Source organism: Kogia breviceps, chromosome 12, assembly GCF_026419965.1.
Source record: "Kogia breviceps isolate mKogBre1 chromosome 12, mKogBre1 haplotype 1, whole genome shotgun sequence".
Classification (NCBI taxonomy): Eukaryota; Metazoa; Chordata; class Mammalia; order Artiodactyla; family Physeteridae; genus Kogia; species Kogia breviceps.
In genome coordinates, this window is record NC_081321.1 from 78896189 (window position 1) to 78914000 (window position 17812).

At 38.0% G+C, this 17812-nt stretch overlaps 2 protein-coding genes across 2 annotated transcripts in view; one reads left to right on the forward strand and one right to left on the reverse strand.

Annotated features, from left to right (window-relative positions):
* Positions 1–541: 541 nt before the first annotated feature.
* On the forward strand, positions 542–8390 carry SNRPF (small nuclear ribonucleoprotein polypeptide F). Its single transcript, XM_059080293.2, has 4 exons — positions 542–680; positions 2594–2719; positions 7605–7669; positions 8260–8390. Exons 1-4 carry the CDS (start codon positions 678–680, stop codon positions 8324–8326), a joined length of 261 nt encoding a protein of 86 aa, XP_058936276.1. The 5' UTR covers positions 542–677; the 3' UTR covers positions 8327–8390.
* Positions 8391–9382: 992 nt separating this feature from the next.
* CCDC38 (coiled-coil domain containing 38) overlaps positions 9383–17812 on the reverse strand; it is a 42593-nt gene continuing 34163 nt past the window's right edge. The window contains exons 14-16 of the mRNA XM_067010627.1: positions 13848–14053; positions 11632–11725; positions 9383–9573 (exon numbers count right to left, since the gene is read on the reverse strand). Coding sequence (XP_066866728.1) covers positions 9460–9573; positions 11632–11725; positions 13848–14053 — 414 coding nt within the window. The 3' untranslated portion in view covers positions 9383–9459. The remainder of the gene's footprint in view (positions 9574–11631; positions 11726–13847; positions 14054–17812) is intronic.

Here is a 17812-nt window from a genome sequence, read left to right on the forward strand (position 1 = left end):
CATCTGAAATATATTCTGTACTTGACTTTCTTCGGTGCGTTTCACGTCCCTTAGCCTATCTAGTCTTGCTTCTCCCACTTCCCCTGAAGTGGGTTGACATGAGCATTGAGCATTACAGAACAGAGAGAAGGGGACCGTGTCAGAGGAGACATCCCAGCACAGATTCTGTGGGAAAGTGAGGAGGAAACCCGAGAGCCCCAAATTCGTTCTCCCAGGTGTACAAGGACAAAGGAACCCCCCACTAGCCAAGTTGGCAAGACATCACATCCACTCTACAGGGTACACAGTGCACCCTCGAGGTAGGTGAGCAAACGAGAAACCCGAGCCGCCTCACGGCCTTTGCAGCCTCGCAGGTATCCTCCGGTTGCCGTGGAGCAGCCGGTTTCCCACAGGCCCGCTCACTGCCAGGGAGGCGCGCACCCGCTTGGCGCCGCTGGTTGCCAGGAGACATGCCCAGCCACCTTCTCCAATCAGCACGCACCTCTTTGCGTCCAATCACAGAAGCCAGAAGAGCGGTAGTCGGAGGTGAAAGGTCACGCTGCTATTTGGCGGCCATTTCTCTGGAAGCTAAGCGGCTGTGTCTCTGCTGTGGCTACTGCAGTCACGAGGGTCGGACGACAGCTGGGTCGGCGGCGAGTATCCTGCAGCATTTGCCCACTACTGCAGCAGTAGTCGCGATGGTAAGGAGAAAGAGAGTGGCCAGTGTCCCGTGAGAGAGAGAGAGAGAGAGAGGGCGGGTGACCAGCCTTGCCGGGCCTGGTAGTTGGTCCGCGCGTTTCCCATTCATCCGCGTGAGGCGCGGCGCGCCGGGTGGCCAGCCGCTTTCTCCCTGCTCTGGGTGTCTGAGGCGCGCCCTCCTTCCGAAGCGCTCCCCTCCCCAGGAGTGCCCCTGCCCCCTTCCCCGTCTTCTTCGTTTTGTGTCCGAGCCTGAGGTGTCCTTGCTGCCTGGGGCCCCAGGGCTGGGGTAAAAATGCAGCGGTTTTTCACGTCCCACTTATCACACTCCACAATCCGCTTTCGTCCCGTGATGTTGGGGGGCCCTGCAGCCTTTTGGAATACAGAGACCAGGCTTTGAGCATTCTCCTGTTAGTTTAGCAAAGCTTTACTGAGCGCCTGCCACCTGCCAGGGCCAGGTAACGTTCTAGGTGCTAGGAATATAGGATAAAAAGTACTGATACGGACCCTGCTCTAGGTTAACTCAGACATTAATCAAACAACGATAAATACATAATTTCGAATAACGTTAACTGCTAAGAAGGGAGCAAACAGGGTGCTGTGAGGGGGCGCCGTGGTACGTTAGAAGAGTGGTTACAGATGGCATCCCTTGGAGGAAGGATTGAACCTGAAACCTAAGCGATATGAAATGCAGCCCCGTGAAGAGCAGGAGGAAGCGTGTGTACCTCAAGCTCAGGGAACAGGAGCACAGGCTCTGAGGCCGGAAGGAACACCTGAGTAGCTGGAGGAATTGAGAGAAAGCCACAGCCGCCTGCAAGGATAGTGGTCATGAGATAGGGTCGGGCAAGATCTCTTAGGCCGTTTTAGGAGGTCTGGGTTCCACTCCAAGTGTAGTTGGAAGCCATCGAAGCATTTTAAGCAGAGATATGGTATGATAAAAATAATACTTGCCGTGTGGCTAATAAGTTGGAGAAAGACAAGAGTGAAAACTGGAGACCCATTTGAGATCACTGTGAATGTGCTTATTCTAGAGGGGTTTATTTAGTAGCCAAGTTTCTTGGTTGTTTTCTTTCTTTGGGCCGATGAGTGAGCAGATGAGGAAAGGAAGAAAAGTCTGAATTCATTGGGGGTACTACCGGTTTGCTGAATAAACAAACATTAAGTGACTGCCCATATGTAGGAGGCACTGCAAAGACAAAGAAGACCCAGTCCTAGCTCCTGGATTTCAGTTGAAGTTCGTGGAGCATGATCTGCCCCTGCCTTCTTCTGTAGCCTCATACAAAACTAATTTGTGTGTCCCTGAGATCCCTTGTTGATTCACTCTTCCCTCCTTTTACATAGGTACCCCTCCCCCAACCCCGCCAGATCAGCCCTTTTCCCTCTGGAAATACCTCTCATCCTTTAAAACAGAGGCATTACTTATTTCAGGCAACCCTTCCTTTTCTTTTAACCCTGGATTGTTTGATTGTTTGGTACCCTTGTACGTAGCATATCTTCTCTTACTACATTGCAAAATAATTGTCTATTTGCGTGTGTTTTGGACCTCCCCCCTCCCACTGTGGGCCTGAGGACAGGGACTGTTACCTGCTTTTTTTTTTTTTTTTTCTTTTTTTTTTTCTTTTTTCTGCATTTACCTTTGTTTCTTTATGGCCTTGGAACAGTGAGTGATGTATATTAGGTGTTCAGTGTTTCTTAAGTGAACAATGAATACTTTTACAAGTCTTGATGGATTGAAGGTGAAATTGGCTAACTGGGTATTTAAATTTCTCTGGTGCTCTTCAACAAAAGTGAAAATTATGTAATAATTTGTAACAAGAGTTTTGCTTCATTTGGATACTATAAAATATTGGTGATTTGATAGAGAAGAGAATAGGTAGGAAAAATAATCAATTGGGTTCTTTTTTTGTTCTTTGTGCAGAGTTTGCCCCTCAATCCCAAACCTTTCCTCAATGGATTAACAGGAAAGCCAGTAATGGTGAAGCTTAAGTGGGGAATGGAGTACAAAGGCTACCTGGTGTCTGTAGATGGCTATATGAACATGCAGGTAAGCTGGAGAGTTACAAACATCATTAAATTGTATTTATTTTTCTTCACCTGGCTCCTCAAAGGTTTAGTGTGACTTACAAAGATGTAATTAATTTAATTGACAAACACAGAGCAAAATTCAGGGATAAAGTCAAGGCCAGGGAGAGTGTTGTAACTGTGATAACTATGTATGAGACATATTAAACCAAAATGCAAGCACAGATTTGACTCCTAGTGGTTAAAAGTAAGAAGAGCTCAGACATTTGATTCACAATGCCATAAGACAAATAACACTAGAGTTTGCAGAAAAAGCAAAACTTTTCCCAGCACTTAGCTCTGAGAGAAACTTTTGCAGTGAAATTCTTAAGTCTTTTGATGAATGCTAAATGTACAACATCAAAGTAATTTGATAAAAGCAATTCTTGAGGGAGAAGACAGACCGACCAAAAGAATTGATGAACTGGCTACTTGTCTGTTACACTAGCTTCTGTAAATGTTTCAGCCAGGCTTTGTTTTTAATTGAGGTAAAATGTATATAGCACAAAATTTACCATTTTAACCATTTTCAAGTGTGCAACTCAGTGGCATTAACTGCATTCACATGATTTTGCATCCATCACCATTATCCATTTCAAGAACTTTTTATCATCCCAAAGGGAAACTCTGTACCCATTAAACAATAACTCCCCATTCCCTTTGCCTCCTGGTAAACACTGTTCTTTCTGTCTTTATTCTAGGAACATCATATAAGTGGAATCCTACAATATTTGTTGTTGTATGTCTGGCTTATTTAATTCAGCATGGTGTTTTCAGGGTTCATCCATGTTGTAGCCTGTATCAGAGTTTCATTCCTTTTTATGGTTGAAATATTCCATTGTGTGTAGCGGTGCCTCAGTATCCTTGGGGGATTGGTTCCAGGACCTGCCTGGTATACTGAAATCCACAGATGCTTGAGTCCATAGTTGGCCCTCTGTATCTGTGGTTCTGCATCAGCTCGTTCATTCAGTCTAAAACCTGTGTTGTTCAAGGGTCAACTCTACCTCATTTTAATCATTCTTCTGTTGGTGAATATTTGAATTGTTTCCACCTTTTGACTGTTGTGAATAATGCCGTGAACATAGGTGTACAAATATCAGTTAGAGTCTCTACTTTGAGTTCTTTTGAGTCTGTATCCAGAAGTGGAATTGCTGGATCATACAGTAATTCTTTAATTTTTTGAGGAACTGCCAGACTGGTTTCCACAACAGCTGCACCATTTTACGTTCCACCAACAATGTACAAGGGATCCAGTTTCTTAACATCCTCACCAGCACTTGTTATTTTCTGTTTTTTTTAATAGTCATTCTAATCAGTATGAAGTGGTATCTCACTGTTTCAATTTGCATTTACTTAATGATTAGTGATGTTAAGATCTTTTTATGTGCTTATTGGTCATTTACATATCTTTGGAGAAATGCCTGTTCATGTCCTTTGTCCATTTTTAAATTGGGGTGTTTGGTTTTTTGTTGCTTAATTCAATAGTCTTCAGCCAAGTTTTTTGTTGTTTTTTTTTGTTTTGGTTTTTTTTTTTTGTGGTACGCGGGCCTCTCACTGCTGCGGCCTCTCCCGCTGAGGAGCACAGGCTCAGCGGCCATGGCTCACTGGCCCAGCCGCTCCGCGGCACGTGGGATCCTCCCGGACCGGGGCATGAACCCGCGCCCCCTGCATTGGCAGGCGGACTCTCAACCACTGCGCCACCAGGGAAACCCCCAGCCAAGTTTTTGAAGAAAGAGTTTGAGGTTATATTTTCCTGAAGTGCAGGTATTTATGTGACTGATTAATGGCTGATGAATGAATTTTAAAGGGTACCTAGATACGTGGTCAAACCAATCGTGGCTCCAAGTATTCCAAACTGGTAGTGCTGTAGGCAGAGTACTAATAGGAGCATTTGAGCACTAATAGGCCCAAAGCTGAGATTTTCCTTAATTTAAGAGTTTACCACCTGAACAGACAATGCTCAGGTCCCCAAAGTTCTTATAGAGCATGGTTTTGGCCTGGAAAATTCCCTAAGCAGGAATCATTTTACCAAGGCCATAGAGAAATTTGAAGACTATATCCATTGTGCTGAAAATGTTCCAGACTTAGACAGTGGTGATAATTACATAACTTTATGAATATACTAAAAACCACTGACTTGTACACTTTAAAAGAGAATTTTATAAGAATTATATCTCATTAAAAGAAAGGAATAAAGAATACCCACCAGATACTTGGTTTTAGAAGTAATATAGCTTCCTAGTGAACCTGCCAGAGTTATGAAATGTACCTCTGAGTAACTAACCACATTAGTGATGCTTTTGAGTTTGTTCACTCAGTGAATATTTACTGAGAGCCCCTTATGTGCCTGGCACTGTGAATGCACCAGTGAACAAAACAAAGTCCTTATCCTCAAGAAGTTTGTGTTTTAGTGATGGGAGATGGTAATATAATGTGATATGATATCAGGTAATGATAGATGCTATGGAGAAAAAGAAAGCAGAAATGGAAGAGGGTGACAAGAGTGTATAATATTAGATAGGATATCCAGGGAAAGCCTCTCTGAGGAAGTAAATTTAAACAGAGACCAGAATTGAGTGAGCACCTGAAGAGAGTGTTTGGAGAAGGAGCATCCCAGTTTGAGGGAACAGCAAGTTGCAGAGGCTTTGCGCCAGAAACATGCTTTTTCTTTTCAAGGCACAACAAGAAGGTGAGGGCAGAGTGAGTTACAGGAAGTATGATAGAAAGATTGGAATGGTAGTCATGGAAGACCTTTTAAGGGATTGTAAGAATTTTGGATTTTATTTAAAATGTGATGATATACAAACAGCTCATACAACTCAATATCAAAAACAAAACAAAACAAAAAAACCCTAACAACCCAATCAAAAAATGGGCAGAAGACCTAAATAGACATTTCTCCAGAGAAGACATACAGATGGCCAAGAGTCACGTGAAAAGATGCTCAACATCACTAATTATTAGAAAAATGAAAATCAAAACTACAATGAGGTATCACCTCACACTGGTCAGAAGGGCCATCATTAAAAAGTCTACAAATAATAAATGCTGGAGAGGGTGTGGAGAAAAGGGAACCCTCCTACACTGTTGGTGGGAATGTAAATTGGTGCAGCCACTATGGAGAACAGTATGGGGGGGTTCCTTAAAAAAACTAAAAAATAGAGTTACCATATGACCCAGCAATCCCACTCCTGGGCATATATCTGGAGAAAACACTAATTCAAAAAGATACATGCACCCCAGTGTTCATAGCAGCACTATTTATAATAGCCAAGACATGGAAGTAACCTAAATGTCCATCGACAGATGAGTGAATAAAGAAGATGTGGTACATATGTATCACACACACACACAATGGAATATACTCAGCCATAAAAAGAATGCAGTAGTGCCATTTGCAGCAACATGGATGGACCTAAAGATGATCATACTAAGTGAAGTCAGTCAGACAGAAAAAGGCAAATATCATGATATCACTTAAATGTGGAATCTAAAAAAATGATACAAATGAACTTATTTATAAAACAGAAACAGACTCAGAGACATAGAAAACAAACCTATGGTTACCAAAGGGGAAAGAGTGGGGAGAGATAAGTTAGGAGCTTGGGATTAACAGATACACACTGCTGTGTATAAAATAGGTAAACAACAAGGACCCACTGTATAAAACAGGGAACTATAACTATATTCAATATCTTATAATAACCTATAATGGAAAAGAATCTGAAAAATGTATGTGTAACTGAATTACTTTGCTGTGCACCTGAAACTAACAGAGTATTGTAAATCAGCTATAGTTCAATTTTTTTTAAGTGTGGTAGAAGGCCTTTGGAGCATTATTATAATTTAGAAACCAGTTTAAATGTTGGTGAACATCTGCTGGAAATAATCACTTTTAAAAAAAATTAGTTAATGTTAATATATTATTTCTGAGAGCTGTTGCATACAAAACTAATTGTTGGCAACAATTTCAGACAAAACCATATCCCCTCAGTGTAAGAGGTTATTTTTTGTTCTCTATAGGAGAAGGAATAATATCCAGTAGCATTATTAATTCATTAACATGTTTTAAATGCCTTACCTTATATCCTCTCTAAGACCTATTTTTCTTTCCCTTTGCCCACTTGCCTAGTTAATGAAGGAAACTTCCCTGTTTCCTTTCTATCTTGTTCATTTCTTTTGTGAGTCCCAGTAGCACTGATTGTAATTTTTTTAAATTATAAGTAAAGTTTATTATCTTTATGTAAAAGGAAAGCTAAACATTTTGATGTAAAATTAGAAATAATAGAGTTCTCTAAAGTAACTATAAAGGTCACTCTTAATTAAACCTACTCTTAAGAACTTATTTTTTTCCTCTTTATTAGCACGTAATTTTAAAAAATTCTTATTCAGTTCTTTAGTTTGGCTGTTGACTAATGTGAGTATTTGGTATTTTAGCCATAGCTTTTGTACCCATTGGGTTTCTCAATATGATATAATGCTATTACTCTGAGAATAGTTAATGTCTGTTTCTTTAGACCTGAATTATTCACAGCTTATTCATAAATTGGAGACTGTCTTCCTTGACATGTTGTTTTAATGTTTAATAGAAAGAAATATTACATTATTGTGATATTTTAAAAATTGTGTTGAAACGAGCTTTATTATATATCAGTTCTACATCCATCAATGTTAACTTTACTGAACGTTTATATGAAACCAGAAAGTACTACAGTAGTAATAGAAAGCTAATCTTCTAATTATTGTAGGTAAATGTGAGTCATTGGTACCAAAAGGTCTCAGTTAATAAGTTCTCTCACCAATATTAGGTGTATAATACTATTTTCCTCTTGTGTGATTATACTAATATATTTTATTTTTATTTAAAGCTTGCAAACACAGAAGAATACATAGATGGAGCATTATCTGGACATCTGGGTGAAGTTTTAATAAGGTAACAAAACATCAGTAGTTTATATAAGGAGTTACTGGTGAGAAGTAAAAATACCTGTAGTGCCCCAATCTCAGAATTACTTTTTTTAAATCACTATTAATTTAACATAACATTCTACAACTAGACTTTAAGATTCTTGAAATTGTTAAACTTGTCAAAGCAAATTTAAATATTTTGGAGCTGTTCATTCTTAAGGTTTTTCTAGTGTTGATATTAAACTTTCTGTCTCTTAACTATACCTTTTTCAGTGGTTTTAGTTGCAAAAGCTTGGTTTTGAATTTTAGGTGGGTCTGGCTGCTATTAGGGATTCGTATTATACTTATTTTCTAGAAGTAGCTTCCCATCTCAAAATTCTAGGCATTATTCCCTTTGGAAGATCATAAAGATACCATTTTATAACAACCGCATGGTATAAAAATGAGTGTCATGTGCTCTTTAACAAACCAAAGGTACATTTTTTTAAAAAAGAGAAGTGTATTGTAATTTTAGCATTAATATTTTTGTAATGAAAAAATCTGATAAAAGTAGTTATTCAGATCTTATATGGTTTCTTGTTGGAACAACAAAATGGACTGTTTTTCTGTTCACAGGTGTAATAATGTCCTTTATATCAGGGGTGTTGAAGAAGAAGAAGAAGATGGGGAAATGAGAGAATAGCATCTTTTGGGGGGAATTTTTTTTATATAGATTTGTAGACAATAAAGATTTGTTTGTTTTTCAACTTGACTGTGAGCTATTCATATTCAGATATTTACATGCAGAGCTCAAATGTTGAAACAGTTGAAAAATTATTCACAGAACTAATGCTTTAAAAGCCACCCAACTTTATTCAGGTTGGTTTTCATGTAAGCCCAATGCTGTATTTTTTTTTCTATAAGGGAAATTTATTTATATGCTCTATAAATGTTTATGAAAGTCAATTTTAGCCCTTGTAATTGTATATTAACTGAGACCTTTTAAAAGCAACTGTTTCTTTTAAAGTTATTTTTGAGCCACTTTTGACACATAAAGTTAAATATTTTCTTAGAGTTAATATAGACTGTATTATTTTACTTAGTAGTCAATAAATTACATGTTAATTCTATATCAATGTGAGCTAAATGATATGCATATTACAGCTAAAATTGAAACATCACCTGAAAATTAAAATGGTTTTGAGTATAGAACACAACAGAAATTGTGAACTGACATTTAGACTGAAGACATATGGTTTGTTCACTTAAGAGAATTAAGTTTTCTGAACAGAACCCCTTAATGTGAATTAAAAATCAGTCTCATAGTTGATTATGTCTCATTCTGTTCTCATGAGAACATAATCTAGTACTTTTCATTTAATTTTTAAACTCCTCAAATCAATATTTTAGAGTTGTACGTTGTTAAAATGTATACTCCACAGTGATAAAATTTACACTATGAACTTTCCTGTGGACTGGTTGGAAAAAAAAAAAGATTTAAAGTTTTATGCTGTCAGAATGCCATTATTGCACTTAAATGGTCATTCACCATACAGTTACATCTGTAAGGTCACTTTGGATGTATATCCCCACCTGGGACAACAGAAAGTATAAATGTTTAGCTATATAGAACAATGGTTAGGGTATGGATAATAAAGGTCTTCAACAAAAGAAAATAACTCACATTTCCAATCCTAAGGGCCTTTTAGAGTAAGGACCTGTCTTCCTGAAATTGGTTAGGCCTGTGTGTGGGGCAGAATATTGCCCTTACTGAAAAGCAAAAATCTACAAAATATGCCTAAAGCATTCTGGTTATAAATGTCTTACTGCTCCTATTCAAGTGAAAAAATATTCTTCCTCCAGTGATTTTGTTCTTGTATCCTTGCCTAAAAGTAGTTCACGTTTGTTAACACATGGAGGTTTTGAGCGGTAGAGAAGTCGTCTTCCCAGCTGAAACAAAAGAAAAAGTACTTAATGTTTTCATATGACCATTTTCTATTGAAATGTAACTAAAATACTAATATTAACTTGTTTTTTCCGAAGAATAATATAGTTTAAAATAGTAAATAATAATCCCAGTTACAAAGGGATTGATAACCTAATGGATGTCCATGGTATGCAGAAGACAGGGCCGTTAGGTTTTATGGGGAAGTGGGAGGATTTAGATAAAGTCATCAGATAGCTTGTGTTTCAGGTATGCTAAGCTTAGAGAAACTCCATGTTTGAGGCCAACACTTCATTTCTCAGTAACTGCCACAGCTAATTTCTACTCCATTGGTTGGAAGAGATCACTTTCCTCTGCTAAGCAACAGCTGACTGGCATTTAAAAATCCTGTTAAACAAAAACTTGAGAAAACCATGTACTATTTTCTTAGGCACTAGAAATCCTGTTGGTTCTTGGTCCCACCAGGAGAGGCTTAGGGATACCTCAGTTCATATCTATTTATTCTCTCTGGAGCATATACTCAAGTATATCATACTAATCTTTCTCTTTGAATCTTTTCTCCCCCTTCTCCTTATTCATTTATTTATTTTTTGTTTTGCCTTTTTATCTGAATTTGTATAAATTAAATGGATAAGAAAACTGTTCTGTTGGACATGAAATTTGATGGGACGTTTCCATTGTGCCTCAAAAGGGGCACCAACCCTGTGTGTGACTGTCCCCTGCATTGCAGAATGTTTGACATTCCTGACTCCAGGGAACTAAATAGCACTAGCAATCCTCCCCTCATTATATAACAACAAAAATATCCTTAGAGGACTGGAATCCTTGAATTCCTTTCCTAATGTCATATTTTTCCCCCCACTGGTGATGATCTCCTTTTATAACCTTTGTTATTAATTTCTGTCTGAGAAAATTGCCAGTGATGAAATGTCCTAAATGTTCTCTGAAAGAGTAAAATCTTTCAGAGGTCTTCATACATTGTTGACTTATCAACATTCTTTCTCCAATTTTCTTCCAGATCTAGTTTTCATTCTCATTTTTAGTCTTTTAATTCAGTAAGCATTTATTGAGTGTCCACTATGTGCCAGGCATTGGGGATACAAAGGTCATAAAACTCATTCATGGTCTAAAAGGAAAGATGGATATATTAAAAAATAATCACTTTAATTTGGTGAGTTTAGTAAATAATAGTATATACATGTAGCAGGGTGATGAATGGTTAATTCTCTCTTAGAAGAAGAGGAGAAGCTAGGTCTTCATAGGCAGAGTTGAACTAGATAAGTACAGACCCTTTTAAAGATGAAATGCTTATTTAAATAAAATTAATCATCACTTTTTGACATAGTACATATTAACAGTTACCATACTTCAGAACTTTAAGTACTTACCTCAAAGGCTGGTTGTGAGGCGCACAGCATTCACTATAGGTTAGCTGTGACTATGGTGAGAATCAATGTCCATATTAGCTTTGCAGATAGCTATGCGATTGCCTTCCTGGCATGTACTTCAGACTCTAGCTCGGAGGAGGGAGAGTGGCATATAGAAACAAAAGGCCCTTCACACCCAGGGGGAGTCATAGACCACATGCACTCTGTGACTGCCCAATTCTAAACTTATTGAACAGGTAATCTTGAAATATGAAGAACCTTGGCTTCTGGTCAGATTCTGCTGCTAAATCTGAAGTGACTCTGGATTAATTATTTTAACTTCAACTATAAGTCTCATTATTTTTACAGTGTGAGGATTAAAAGACCCTTCCAGTAATATGTAATTCACTTACTATTTTTTTTTAATTCTCTAGTTTCATGGCACCTGGAGCTACAGAAAAAGAGGAGAGGGGAAAGGTTTCTTTTACCAAAAAGTTAGTCTAATGGAGAACTATAGAACCAGTCATTTGAATCATTCTGAAAGTAGCAAGGAACCAGAGAGAGATCAATTTAAGCTGTTAGCAATCTTACTGAAGTTTAACCTGGATAAATTAGATGAGTTAGGTATTTTGTTTTTGCACCACAGAAGCCCTCACACATTGATGTAGTGGAACCTACTAATAACAAAACACAGACCTTTTTCTTTGGCTGTGCTACTGCTCTGTCCAGAGCAGCTTTTAGCCTTTCCTCCTGGTGTTTTTGTTTTTCTTTCACTTTCTCTTCACGCAACCTGTCAAGAGGGGAAGACACTGTTCTAACTATAAATCACAGAAAGTAAAAAAGACCTACATCATTACTATTTGGTAAAGAATTATCTAAATATTATAAAGTTTCCTTTAAGGTTAAATGAAAATAATACTTCATCTTCACCCAAATCTATGGGTTTTGAATATTCAGGTGAAATTTCAACAACAAATCCTGTTTGTGTTGAAATGGGAAGAAAATGGTTGTCACCATTTTGGAAGAAGTAAAATCTACCCAAATCTTGGTCTAAAACAAGCACCTCAGCAAAGTTTTCTCATCACTCCATTTACAGTTCAGTACTTCGCAGTTAATCCATATGGCAGCCACTTGAATTAATTTCCAGCTATTTCCCCCTCTTTTTAAACCTTTTTATTGAAGTATAATGTGCAGAAAAGTACACAGATCACAAGTGTATATAGTTCAATGGATAACCACAAAAACATACTTTCCAGTAAATCTTTTTGAATGTTATCCTCAAATTAAGGCCAAGAAATAGTATTTGTCTTTGTTCTCTTTAGGGTTGTTATGAGGATAAAATTAAATGAGCTGACTTATGCAAACTGTCTAGTCCAATGCCTGGTGCAGAATAGCCACTGGACAAGTGATAGCTTTTTTATGGATGTATATAATTATCAATGTAACATTCACTGAACATTTTTTATGCAAAATTAGGTGTTATGTTAGGTGCCTCCAAACCATGGGAAAAATCCAGTAAAATTCTCCTTTTGATAAGAATGATAAGTAATTGGAATTAGATTCATGTATCACTACTGGAAATAGTAGTAATTACAAGATTCAAATGCTCTTAGTGTAATGAGTCAAAGGTCATCTTCTGGAAGGAGTGATTTTTCATTTATGATTTCTTAAAAAATTTGCTTCATATTCAATAAAATCCTATCAGGATCACCTTAATATATTCTGGACTTTGTTTTTATATGGAGGAAACAATATCGCCCCCACCCCAGTAATGTAAGCAGTAACAAAGTATCTAATATTAATGGCTACTCTTTGAGTACTTACTATATGCCAAGCATGCTTTAGCGCTTTTACATAGATTATTTAATTTAATCCTCACAACAACCCTGTGAGATAAGCTCCATTATTACTGCCATTTTACAGATAAGGGAACTGAAACTTAAGAGAGGTTGTGTGGCCTGCCTAAGGTCACAAAAGTTGTAAATGGCGGAACCTGGATTGAACCCAGGGGCAGGTCAGCTCTAATGCCCATATGCTCATAGCTGTAGTTCTAGAATGCCTGCCAACATGTTTTTTTGCTATAACATGAACATTATTCCACCTATAAGCATTCTCTATATGCTACATTATACTAGGGCTCATATTATATTTATAATTATCATTGCCTCAAAGGTAGTATGTACATAAAATCCTTATTTAACTTGGTATGGAAATTTGTAAATCAGTGGATTCTCCAAGAAAGGCCCCAAGCTAGGCAAAGATGTGGGGACATGGGGGCTGGGTAGGGGTGGAGGTGTGAGGGTGGTGGTATGTGTTCCAGGGATGATAATCTTCATGAGATTATCTTGAGGAATAAATGAGTTAATGAGTAAATGTGATGTATGTAAGTGTTGGCAGTTAGGAACTGAGGAAAACCCTCATTATATGGCTCTAACTTTCAAACAATTCCTTCATAGATTGAGCCTCCCTGTAGTTTTCCAATGAAAGGCTCCTAATTCTAGTCTTGGGCCTTTCACCACAAGTATAGTTCTCCTTCTACATTATAGCCCTTTGAAAATTTTCATGTAAGTAGTGAATATTCACTCTGAAAATTCACTTTTTCAGGCTAGAAGGACCCCTTGCCCATCCGAAACTATGTCATTTGCCCCTGATGAACTCTTTCCTTCACAGTGCTCATTTTACCATTGATAACGAGATATTTATTTCATAAGAGTATGGATGTTATGTGTCTCCACACTAAATAATAGCTCCATGAGGAGGGCAGGGCTGGGTTTGATTCCACTGTGTCTCTATATGGAGTATAGTAAGAGACTTGCCATATAACAGACTTCCTTAATGTGTGTGGAATCCAAGCAAAAACAGCTTCTCACTAAGTCTTTCACTACATTTATATCATAAGACAGTGACTGTACTTTTGCCATCGTTCTTTCTGTTTCGTCCTCTCAATTGCCTCCACGTTTTCTTTGGGAATGGATTCAATGAGATCACTCAGTTCCACCAGGCGAGACTCTACTTTTACCAGCTTTTGAACTGCGTTGAGGCTGGCAACCTCAGCATCTCCAATGCAGACTTTGTATACTTGATTAATTTTTTTACTAAGAGAGTCTATCAGTTTTTCCTGAGGTTGAGAAGAAAGGAGAGCAGAAAACATAAAATTTCATTACTATTTTCTTGTTCATTCAATAAATGTAAAATTCCCTCTTACTATATTATAATGAAAAAGGCTTTTATGTTCTTCTAAATATTTCCTTTTTTAAAAGAAAAACTTTAATACAACATAGAACAGTGAGAAAATGCAGCATTGAATTTATATTATAATTTATAGTCAGATCATTACTATAGTAACAGCTTGGATTATTTTCTTTAAAAATATTTCAGTCTAGGTATAAAAAGTAACTTAATAGGACAGATTGTCTTTTTGCTTGAATGTTTTTGTGTATCATTCCCATTCAAGTAGACACTACATAAACATTTTAAATCCTTTTTTTTCCCACTCTAACACACTTCCTAGCAGCACAGTGTGTGAGCTCCCTTTTTCGTACTCACTAGTCTATTTGCTAAAACTATGATCCTGTATGATAGTTATTTGCATACACGCCTTCTTATATCTAAAGCAGCACCTTGCACATAACTGTGCACTTAATAAATGTTTGCTGAATAAATGAATGCATTCTCTAAGAGGAAAAAAAAAGTTACGAGCAAACAGATTCCTAAGCTGGCCAATTAAACCTTTTGAGTTTTCGTTCTCTCCACTGGGAAGCCATTCTAGTACTCTAAGCAGAGGCTTAGGCCAAACCTTGCTGATCCCTGTACCTGGCCACTGTGCCGTTTTAACTGTTGGTAGAGATGCTCGAGCTTGTAGGTAACATGTTTCGGGACCATAAGGAAACTCTGTCTCTCCACTGTGTACCCGGCATTCGCAAATAAAAGGATCTCAACAAACTTCTGGGCAAAGTAAATCGTTCTCCAGGTAGCATCCTGCCCCCATTCCTGCTTCTGCTCAGGAACACCATAAAGCCAAGGACAGATAATACTCAAGACAGATGTAGCTCCAGGAGCCATGGGAGACCCCTCCTGAAACCACAGACTCGTTACAGAGCCACCAACACTTAATTACAAGTCAAGATCTGTTACCAATAGTTTACTTCAAACAGCTTGTCTGTCCCACCTCCTAGTTTAACAAGCTTTCTGATGGTCCTGTTTGCCATAAAGTCCCCTGTTTTTCTTCTAAAGTAACACTTACTGTATTCCCTATTTATATTTAAAACATGCTTCTTCTAGGAAATTTGGAGAAATACAAAATAATGTAAAAGGAAAAAGTAAAAAAAAGCGAAAGTCCTATTTGCCATAAAGCTGCTTTTTTCTTTCCCTTTCTAAATAACATTTATTGTACTCCCTGTTTATATTAACACATTCCTTTTAGAAACTTTAGATATATATAAAAATATAAAAGGAAAAAAGTATAAGTAACTCATCAAGGGGCTAAAATATTGTACTTGGATATGAAAAAAATTACTGCAGTGTGGGTCATTAAATATATATATTCTGAGAAAACATCTTTAATATGAGAATGATTAGTAGTTGATGGAAGTTTTGTGGGGAAACTTCTTGAACACTTAGAAAGAGCTTTAGAGATGGATGGGCAGCGACCTTTCAGCATGTCTTGTTTTCTTTTTAAGTTCTGCCTGTCAAACAGGAGAGGAAAAGACAAGGAGAAATATTTTATTAAGATAACAAGTTAAGAACAGTGTAAGAAGTAGGATTGGGGAATGAGGTTAAAGAAAATACTCATGTATGAAAAAGAGATTGAGGGCCTGGCCCAACAGAGCTGAAGGACAAGGAAAAAGGGAGCTCAAAGGCACACAGATGACAGAGAAGTGAAGTATCAGTCCCATCCCTGGAGCTGCCACCAGGTGGTGGGCCCAGCCCAGAGCACCTCGGAGGAGGGGCAGCCAAGAGAGGCTGCAAGAAGTGGGAGGAGCTGCTGCTTCCTGCTGTGAAGCGAGGCAGGATCTTGACGGGGACTGTGAAAGGCTCTGAATACTGGATACAAACTGGATGCCTTCAGCAGTGAATGGGAAGTGATCTGACCAGAGCAATGTTTAGGAGAAATAGTATCAGAACTGGATAGGCGAGGGGGTAGATGTCTAGATGACCTTTAAAGTCCTTTCCAACTCAAGGATTCTGTAATTCTAATCCATGTTATGTTCTGCTGAGTGCTGACTGTAAACAACTTTCGCAATTGAACTTGATTAGCTCGCTGTGCCAAAGAACAATAAAACGAGAGATGAGGATGTTCTGCAAATTTAACAACGGAATAGCTTACATTCCATTTCATGTTCTATAAACAAACAACTGCACAAAACAACATGTATGAATCTCACAAACATAATGTTGAGAAAAAGAAACCAGACAAGCCAGACATATTACATGATTCCACTTATATAAAGTTCAAAAACATGAAAGCTAATCGATGGTGAGAGAAGTCAAGATAGTGGTCATCTTGGGTGTATGGCAGAGACTGGAACGGGGCATGCAGGAGGCTTCTGGGGGTGGTAATGGTGTGTTCACCTTGAGGAAATTCCTTGAGAGATAAACTTAGGATCTGTGCACTTTTCAATATTACATTATAGTTGAGTTTAAAATTTTATTTTAAAAGTAAAATATTGAATCAAGGAAAAATTTTTTAAATAAATTTATTTATTTAATTTATTTATTTTTGGCTGCGTTGGGTTTTCATTGCTGCGCACCGGCTTTCTCTAGTTGTGGCGAGCAGGGGCTACTCTTCATTGTGGTGAGCAGGCTTCTCGTTGCGGTTGCTTCTCTTGTTGTGGAGTATGGGCTCTAGGCACACAGGCTCAATAGTTGTGGCACACGGGCTTAGTTGCTCCATGGCATGTGGGATCTTCCTGGACCAGGGCTCGAACCCATGTCCCCTGCATTGGCTGGCGGATTCTTAACCACTGAGCCATCAGGGAAGCCCCGAAGGAAACATGTTTTTAGGGGATTAAGTACAGTTAAGAGTGTTGAAATTTTGAAAGAATAAAATACTCATAGCTCCAAAATACCTATGATAATTTATGAATATCAGAATTAGACACAGCTATGCTTATTCACTCATAAAGGATTATGTTTTGCACATTTCAACATGTGAAAAGAATGGGAGTGGGGAAGCTGGAAAATTCTTAGGAAAGAATACTTTCCCCTGCCAATTGTCCTCCTCTGCCTCTGCTTCTCTTCCCCAACATTTCACATTTTTTGGGAGACACTGTGAATTATTAGCTCCATTTTCCCAGAGTATATAATACACGGATGCCAAAATTATACTTGTGACCCAAATGTCATAGTCTTTAAAAAAAGTAATTTTCAGATCAATTCTATCTTCTCCAGTTAGGGCTCTGGTTGCTTCAAAGTTTGAGTATTGAAATGCCACTTTTTTTCATAGCCACCCTAAATTTGGATGAAAGGGGCTTGGTGGAGGGTATGGGGAGATACCACTGATATTTACCTGACATTTTTCATGTTAATCAGTTTCAGAATTATTTAAAACAGAATTGAAGGTTAGAAACAACCCAAGTGTCTGTCAACAGATGAATAGACAGACAAAATGTGGTATAAAAATACAGCGGAATATTATTTGGCCGTAAAAAGGAATGAAATTCTGACGCATGCTACAACATGGATGAACCTTGAAAACATGCTAAGTGAAATAAGCCATACACAGAAGTCCAGATACTGTATGCTTCCATGTATATGAGGCAACTTTATAGAGACAGAAAGTAGAACAGAGGTTACCAGAAGCTGGAAGGTGGGGGAATGGGGAATTATTGTTTCATAGGTACAGAGTTTCCGTTTGGGATGATGAAAAATTCTGTAA